Below are 9,257 nucleotides of genomic sequence, written 5' to 3' on the forward strand. Positions count from 1 at the left end.
CCCTGCAGACTACTAGTCAACTGTGTGTTCCTGGTTGTAGTTCCCTGCAGACTACTAGTCAACTGTGTGTTCCTGGTTGTAGTTCCCTGCAGACTACTAGTCAACTGTGTGTTCCTGGTGGTTGTAGTTCCCTGCAGACTACTAGTCAACTGTGTGTTCCTGGTGGTTGTAGTTCCCTGCAGACTACTAGTCAACTGTGTGTTCGTGGTTGTAGTTCCCTGCAGACTACTAGTCAACTGTGTGTTCGTGGTTGTAGTTCCCTGCAGACTACTAGTCAACTGTGTGTTCGTGGTTGTAGTTCCCTGCAGACTACTAGTCAACTGTGTGTTCGTGGTTGTAGTTCCCTGCAGACTACTAGTCAACTGTGTGTTCGTGGTTGTAGTTCCCTGCAGACTACTAGTCAACTGTGTGTTCCTGGTGGTTGTTCCCTGCAGACTACTAGTCAACTGTGTGTTCCTGGTGGTGGTTGTTCCCTGCAGACTACTAGTCAACTGTGTGTTCCTGGTTGTAGTTTCCTGCAGACTACTAGTCAACTGTGTGTTCCTGGTGGTTGTAGTTCCCTGCAGACTACTAGTCAACTGTGTGTTCCTGGTTGTAGTTCCCTGCAGACTACTAGTCAACTGTGTGTTCCTGGTTGTAGTTCCCTGCAGACTACTAGTCAACTGTGTGTTCGTGGTTGTAGTTCCCTGCAGACTACTAGTCAACTGTGTGTTCGTGGTTGTAGTTCCCTGCAGACTACTAGTCAACTGTGTGTTCCTGGTGGTTGTTCCCTGCAGACTACTAGTCAACTGTGTGTTCCTGGTGGTTGTTCCCTGCAGACTACTAGTCAACTGTGTGTTCCTGGTGGTTGTAGTTCCCTGCAGACTACTAGTCAACTGTGTGTTCCTGGTTGTAGTTTCCTGCAGACTACTAGTCAACTGTGTGTTCCTGGTTGTAGTTTCCTGCAGACTACTAGTCAACTGTGTGTTCCTGGTTGTAGTTCCCTGCAGACTACTAGTTTATTAAATATGTATATATTTTTAACTGGTTTTAATTGTGTTAGGGTGTGTTATAAAAGTAGTGCCCTATATAGGGAACAGGGCGGTATAAAAGTAGTGCCCTATATAGGGAACAGGGCGGTATAAAAGTAGTGTCCTATTAGGGAATAGGGCGCCATCTGGGACCTATCCTCTGTTAAATCATAGCTGTTAACTATCCCTCATTCAACATGATTAAATCTTGTTCTGATTTCAGGGTGAACTCGTGGTTCATTGACCAAGCGGTTCTCTCACATCCCACAGAGAAGCTGTGTATCGATCTCAGCCGCTGGGAAATTAGACAGGAATTTAAATAAAGTTAAGAAGTCAAAATCACGTCGTTCATGAAATTGGATAAAAGCAGATCAAAGTACGACGACCAAAGTTTGAAAAAGGACTGTTGCTTCTACATCGATAAAGTTCAAATCAGGAAGTTCCTGGTGTCAAACACTTGGATTCAGGAGGCGGGATTATTATTGGGATAGGGTGACATCAGCCTAACTGTCATTTTAATACACCAATGGTAACGTGATATTCTCTTACCTAATATAAACAAGGCTATGCCATTGCACAGCCATAGACCTCTACAAACCACTGCCACAGATTGTGTTCCACAATATAATATAACCAGTTGATATTATAGACAGAGAGAGACTCAGACCCCACACTGTTACCAACAGACAGACAGAGACAGAGAGAGACAGAGAGAGACAGAGAGAGACAGAGAGAGACAGAGAGAGACACCACACTGTTACCAACACAGAGAGAGAGAGACACTCAGACCCCACACTGTTACCAACAGAGAGACAGACGAGACAGACGAGACAGACGAGAGAGACGAGAGAGACGAGAGAGACAGACCCCACACTGTTACCAACAGAGAGACAGACGAGAGAGACGAGAGAGACGAGAGAGACGAGAGAGACGAGAGAGACAGACCCCACACTGTTACCAACAGACAGCCAGTGACCTGGAGTCCTGGCTCAGGTTCAGCAGGCTAAATGTGGGACCAATCCCACTAATGACATTACCACGGTCAGTCAGTCACAGCCAGCAGCGACACTACAGGGGGGACGGCAAAACACCTAGTGGGACACAGAACCACACACACACACACAGACATAGAAAACCACACAGACAGAACCACACACACAGACATAGAAAACCACACACACACAGAACCAAACACACACACACAGAACCACACAAGGAGGGACGGCAGTAGCTAGGTTGTAAATATTATTGTCCGAGCCAGAACGGCCCTCAGGACAGGAGTCTATGTCCTGTAGTGTGAGACAGCTTGATGTACACCCTCTGGACCAGACACTAGTCTATGGCAGGAGGTCTGTGACAACCAGACACTAGTCTACGGCAGGAGGTCTGTTTAAACAACCAGGAACTAGTCTATGGCAGGAGGTCTGTGACAACCAGACACTAGTCTACGGCAGGAGGTCTGTTTAAACAACCAGGAACTAGTCTATGGCAGGAGGTCTGTTTAAACTACCAGACACTAGTCTACGGAAGGAGGTAACTAGGTCAAAGTGCTGTTTAAACAACCAGACACTAGTCTACGGCAGGAGGTCTGTTTAAACAACCAGACACTAGTCTATGGCAGGAGGTAACTAGGTCAAAGTGCTGTTTAAACAACCAGACACTAGTCTATGGCAGGAGGTAACTAGGTCAAAGTGCTGTTTAAACAACCAGACACTAGTCTACGGCAGGAGGTCTGTTTAAACAACCAGACACTAGTCTACGGCAGGAGGTCTGTTTAAACAACCAGACACTAGTCTACGGCAGGAGGTCTGTTTAAACAACCAGACACTAGTCTATGGCAGGAGGTAACTAGGTCAAAGTGCTGTTTAAACAACCAGACACTAGTCTATGGCAGGAGGTAACTAGGTCAAAGTGATGTTTAAACAACCAGACACTAGTCTATGGCAGGAGGTCTGTTTAAACAACCAGACACTAGTCTATGGCAGGAGGTAACTAGGTCAAAGTGCTGTTTAAACAACCAGACACTAGTCTATGGCAGGAGGTAACTAGGTCAAAGTGATGCTTAAACAACCAGACACTAGTCTATGGCAGGAGGTAACTAGGTCAAAGTGCTGTTTAAACAACCAGACACTAGTCTATGGCAGGAGGTAACTAGGTCAAAGTGATGTTTAAACAACCAGACACTAGTCTATGGCAGGAGGTAACTAGGTCAAAGTGATGTTTAAACAACCAGACATTAGTCTATGGCAGGAGGTAACTAGGTCAAAGTGATGTTTAAACAACCAGACACTAGTCTATGGCAGGAGGTAACTAGGTCAAAGTGCTGTTTAAACAACCAGACATTAGTCTATGGCAGGAGGTAACTAGGTCAAAGTGATGTTTAAACAACCAGACACTAGTCTATGGCAGGAGGTAACTAGGTCAAAGTGATGTTTAAACAACCAGACATTAGTCTACGGCAGGAGGTAACTAGGTCAAAGTGATGTTTAAACAACCAGACACTAGTCTATGGCAGGAGGTAACTAGGTCAAAGTGCTGTTTAAACAACCAGACATTAGTCTATGGCAGGAGGTAACTAGGTCAAAGTGATGTTTAAACAACCAGGAACTAGTCTATGGCAGGAGGTCTGTTTAAACAACCAGACACTAGTCTATGGCAGGAGGTAACTAGGTCAAAGTGATGTTTAAACAACCAGGAACTAGTCTATGGCAGGAGGTCTGTTTAAACAACCAGACACTAGTCTATGGCAGGAGGTCTGTTTAAACAACCAGACACTAGTCTACGGCAGGAGGTAACTAGGTCAAAGTGATGTTTAAACAACCAGACACTAGTCTACGGCAGGAGGTCTGTTTAAACAACCAGACACTAGTCTATGGCAGGAGGTCTGTTTAAACAACCAGACACTAGTCTACGGCAGGAGGTCTGTTTAAACAACCAGACACTAGTCTACGGCAGGAGGTAACTAGGTCAAAGTGATGTTTAAACAACCAGACACTAGTCTATGGCAGGAGGTAACTAGGTCAAAGTGCTGTTTAAACAACCAGACACTAGTCTACGGCAGGAGGTCTGTTTAAACACCAGACACTAGTCTACGGCAGGAGGTCTGTTTAAACAACCAGACACTAGTCTACGGCAGGAGGTCTGTTTAAACAACCAGACACTAGTCTATGGCAGGAGGTCTGTTTAAACAACCAGACACTAGTCTATGGCAGGAGGTAACTAGGTCAAAGTGCTGTTTAAACAACCAGGAACTAGTCTATGGCAGGAGGTAACTAGGTCAAAGTGCTGTTTAAACAACCAGACACTAGTCTACGGCAGGAGGTCTGTGACAACCAGGAACTAGTCTATGGCAGGAGGTCTGTGACAACCAGGAACTAGTCTATGGCAGGTGGTAACTAGGTAAAAGCGTTGCTGAGAATGAACAAGTTGGTGGTGCAGAACTACAATTAGAATTCAGCACACAGTACACTGCTACAGTCCAAATATGTTCTGACTCGCTATACCGTCTCTGGAACATTCTCATGGAAAGAGCGAGAACCAGGAAATAGAAGCTACTGCCAACTAGGAAGTCCACACTCCAGATTCCTCTAGCATGACATAACCATAGCAACACCACAGTTGACATTCCCTGGGTATTATTATGTGATGTTTTATTCCCTCCAACAATGTCACAGGGATCTCTGGCCTTCAAGAAAACGCCACACCAACTGAACACTCGGGGGGGGCTGCATTCCAAATGGAAACCTATTTCCTATACAGTGCACTTCACACCATAGTACATAGGGTCCAATTTGGGACGCAGCCCCATTCAAACAAAACGGGTCCATTATCCCAATCTGTTCAGCTGATTTCCTGGTCCACACTCCCTCGTGTCAATCCCTCCATTCCAAATCTCTGAAACCTTGAAAAAAGAACATTTTACTGCCCAGATTGAGCTAAACGAGTGCGTGTGTGTGAGTGTCACATTACCAAGGTACTTAACAGATTGGAAGAGGACCTAGGGACCTCAGGAGAAGACACTCATAATGATTAAAACTTTAATCTAGGGCAGCAGGGTAATACTGTCAGCAATTCCATTTGAAAAAGTAACATAACCTCTGGCTGACGGAGGGAGCTCAGAATATACATCCAAATGGACCCCTATTTCCATAAGGCTCTGGTCCAAAGTAGTGCACTATGTAGGGAATAGGGTTCTATAGGGCTCTGGTCTAAAGTAGTGCACTATATAGGGAATAGGGTGCCGTTTGGAACAAATTCTTTATTTCCAACTTCTGCAGTCGGTTGCTCAAACCTGCGTATTTGCATTGGATTGGAATTAAAAAGTCAGAGAAGAGAGGGAGACAGAGAGGAGTTACTCCATTAGTTTTGTGTCACTCATAAAATGTCATTAACATTTGTCGGACGTGATCTGCTGCCTAAAGAGGAAAGAACCATTTCTCTAAGATGAAAGAAAAGTTCCTAAGACAAGCATCAATGCTTCTCTTCAATACTGGCACAGGTGACAACGCAAATTTTTATTTATTTATTTTATTTCACCTTTATTTAACCAGGTAGGCCAGTTGAGAACACGTTCCCATTTACAATTGCGACCTGGCCAAGATAAATTAATAAAAGTGTTATTTTTTAAATAATAATTTAAACCTGGCTGCAGAATAAACTGAAACGTTGTTGATGAAAAAATTAAAAATAAAGCTGAAGCGATGAAAAAGGGAGAGTGGAAGTCGGAACCATAGAATTAGAATCATCATTACACTCGTTCTAATTCTACACGTGGAACATCTGAAAGAGGTAGACTGGTGCCTGGTGTGGCAGGAGCAACCTCACAATACGGAGTCTCAAATGGCCCACTATTCCCTATACAGAACACTACTTCTGACCCGTCAGCCCAAGGAGAGGTCAAACCTTGTTTGTCCACGTGGCGTCGAGAAAGACAGACCACACCAGACAGACAACATCAGTCAGTAGAGTACAGAGGCAGTGGGATTACACCTAGCTACTTATCCCCTGGCTAATTTGACCTGTTGGTACAGAGCAGCTTGTCTGAGGCAAAGCAAATAGAACAAGCACAATGTACTGCTGGACTGTAGACATGTATCTGGGATATCAACAATACTTCTACGTCCTGTACTGACTTATATCCGACATTGTTATTTTAACATTAGTCAGCTACCACACCCTTAGTTAAGTACCTCAACTCCTCCACCGAATAGAGTGTTTTGAAACGACCCTCAGACTCGCTATGCGTCGACACTTAACATTTTTTAAATTCTTAAACCCTTACGTGTAGTTGTGTTTGTCCTCTGGTGTTGCATGCCTGTCTTAGTTTGCTGAAATCCAAACAACGTTTGTTATAGGTAAACTGTAACGTCCAGTAATGGATACCACAAATCTCAGGTATACAATCTGTAGCTATGTTTGACTGTATCATATATTACAGACGACCATTAGAAAAGGAGAGGACAAATGTCCCTTTCGTTTGAAGAGAGAAAGTGGGCTTTGCAGCATTTGGCACAGAGCGAATCCTTGTAAAATGATTAATGTCAACGTTACCATCATCAGCGGAAAAAAACTGGGATTTAGCACAATGTGAGTGCAGACAACACAGATTGACTCTCAAAACAAAATCAGTACATGGCATTGTACTGGAATGTCAATTAACAGGTTTACGGGAACAAGTATTTAACTACCTAGCCTGAATCATTGCATAGTGGAGGGTGGGCAAAAATGCATTGTCAAATGTCACCTGAGAGCTAATTTACAATCCAGGGCGAGTTGTGTCACTTGAGGTAAACTGTGTCGGGTCAGTGACACTTTCAGTGATTGAGTTTTAGAAAAGGCCTACTTACAAACTTTGGTTTACGTTCTCCATCCTCGCATCCAGACGCTCCCACTTGTCCGGCGGTGAATCCCTTCTTTCGCTGTTTGTCTCGTCCACTGGATTGAAGATTATTCCAACGGTTCTCCATGATAACTACGGTAGCTAGCTAACTGGGCTACTTACTGTCACTACTGTATCCGACCTTTGCAAAAAACGGCGACACATGCAATACGGTTAGTTATCAAAAGCGATTATTGGGGAAAAGTTACTTAAACCTGATATCGGGTGCAAACAGCCAATGTGATAGCGAGGACAGAGTGTGAAAAGAGACCCCTCAAAGATGCTAACGAGCTGGCTAACTATCACGGTCGGATTTCCTTAATCCAATTTGTGGCTTTTCAGGTACTTTGCCTTCCAAGACGTATAGAAAAGATAAACCACAGTTATCAACACGTTTTCTTGAATACAATTGTTGAAATATTTGCAAAACGATGTTGACAAAGTTAGTTATTAAGCTATCAAACAACGTTAAAACGAGTTGACATTTCTACAGCTCAAACTTCTGACTGTCATAATTTTTTTCCCCAGTCCGAAAACCGCGCCACCGGAAGTTGTCAGTGTGACGTTGTTTCATTCTAGCCAATTGTTTTTGCCGACAACTGAAACGCCTTTAATTTTGAGATAGACGATTGGCCGTTCGTCATGTCACTCATTCCATTCAAGAGATGAGCAGCGTGATAAAAACGACGCGGGAAAAAAAAAGCACGTTGATTATTAATCTACAAAAGCTCTTTTAACTAAAATGTTGACAGTTTTACCTTGTAGACTAAAACATTTTCCCTGAATCCAACTCTTTCATGTGTCGAAGATACACCGACACCAAATCTTACTGTGTGTAGTCTGTCGGAATCATCAAACCTCTCTTTAGATATTGTACAGTTATTTAGTGGTTGCTTATAGAGGGCTGTATTGCTTGTAGCCGGTCCGGACAGAGATCATTGAGGCGCGGTCGGACAGACATACAATTTTGGGATCAAAATATTTTTGTTGTCCCTGAGATTATTTGGAAACGGTTGTCTTTCTGCTATGTATGCGTTAGCCTAATTTTACCTATTGTATTAAAAGCACATCTTTGACTTTTTAGCATTATTCACACACTCAGAATTCAACGTCAGTAGTTTACCTCTCCTCTCCTAGTTGAGCTTGCGAGTTCAAGTGCCCTTACATGTATGTTGTAAATGTATGTTGTACATGTATGTTGTACATGTATGTCTGGTCTCATTGGAGTAGAGTAGGCTGCCTACATGGCGGACAATCACGTGGCAGTTAACTTAAAAATAAAATGAACTTAAATATGATTAGACTGTAGTTTTACTACAGTGTCTGTAAAATACATATTGATCATGGAAAGAAGTGGATGGTACTCAACCAACATGAGTTGAGATGTAATCAAAAGATGCTATCATCATTGAAAAGGAAAAGGAAAGGGTATAGTATAGTATTTGATTACGCATTTATTTGTCTCCGCCTGCAAACCGTCCTCCTAAAAGGTATATCCTATATGTATAACCGTCCTCCTAAAAGGTATATCCTATATGTATAACCGTCCTCCTAAAAGGTATATCCTATATGTATAACCGTCCTCCTAAAAGGTATATCCTATATGTATAACCGTCCTCCTAAAAGGTATATCCTATATGTATAACCGTCCTCCTAAAAGGTATATCCTATATGTATAACCGTCCTCCTAAAAGGTATATCCTATATGTGTAACCGTCCTCCTAAAAGGTATATCCTATATGTATAACCGTCCTCCTAAAAGGTATATCCTATATGTATAACCGTCCTCCTAAAAGGTATATCCTATATGTATAACCGTCCTCCTAAAAGGTATATCCTATATGTATAACCGTCCTCCTAAAAGGTATATCCTATATGCAAACCGTCCTCCTAAAAGGTATATCCTATATGTATAACCGTCCTCCTAAAAGGTATATCCTATATGTATAACCGTCTTCCTAAAAGGTATATCCTATATGTATAACCGTCCTCCTAAAAGGTATATCCTATATGTATAACCGTCCTCCTAAAAGGTATATCCTATATGTATAACCGTCCTCCTAAAAGGTATATCCTATATGTATAACCGTCCTCCTAAAAGGTATATCCTATATGTATAACCGTCCTCCTAAAAGGTATATCCTATATGTATAACCGTCCTCCTAAAAGGTATATCCTATATGTATAACCGTCCTCCTAAAAGGTATATCCTATATATATAACCGTCCTCCTAAAAGGTATATCCTATATATATAACCGTCCTCCTAAAAGGTATATCCTATATGTATAACCGTCTTCCTAAAAGGTATATCCTATATGTATAACCGTCCTCCTAAAAGGTATATCCTATATGTATAACCGTCCTCCTA

At 42.6% G+C, this 9,257-nt stretch overlaps 1 protein-coding gene across 1 annotated transcript in view; it reads right to left on the bottom strand.

Annotated features, from left to right (window-relative positions):
• The window catches only part of diaph3 (diaphanous-related formin 3), a 75,433-nt gene extending 68,063 nt beyond the window's left edge, over window positions 1–7,370 (bottom strand). Inside the window, exon 1 of the mRNA XM_038986958.1 lies at window positions 6,857–7,370. Coding sequence (XP_038842886.1) covers window positions 6,857–6,976 — 120 coding nt within the window. The 5' untranslated portion in view covers window positions 6,977–7,370. The remainder of the gene's footprint in view (window positions 1–6,856) is intronic.
• Between the last annotated feature and the right edge of the window lie 1,887 nt (window positions 7,371–9,257).

Source organism: Salvelinus namaycush, unplaced genomic scaffold (assembly GCF_016432855.1).
Source record: "Salvelinus namaycush isolate Seneca unplaced genomic scaffold, SaNama_1.0 Scaffold61, whole genome shotgun sequence".
NCBI lineage: Eukaryota > Metazoa > Chordata > Actinopteri > Salmoniformes > Salmonidae > Salvelinus > Salvelinus namaycush.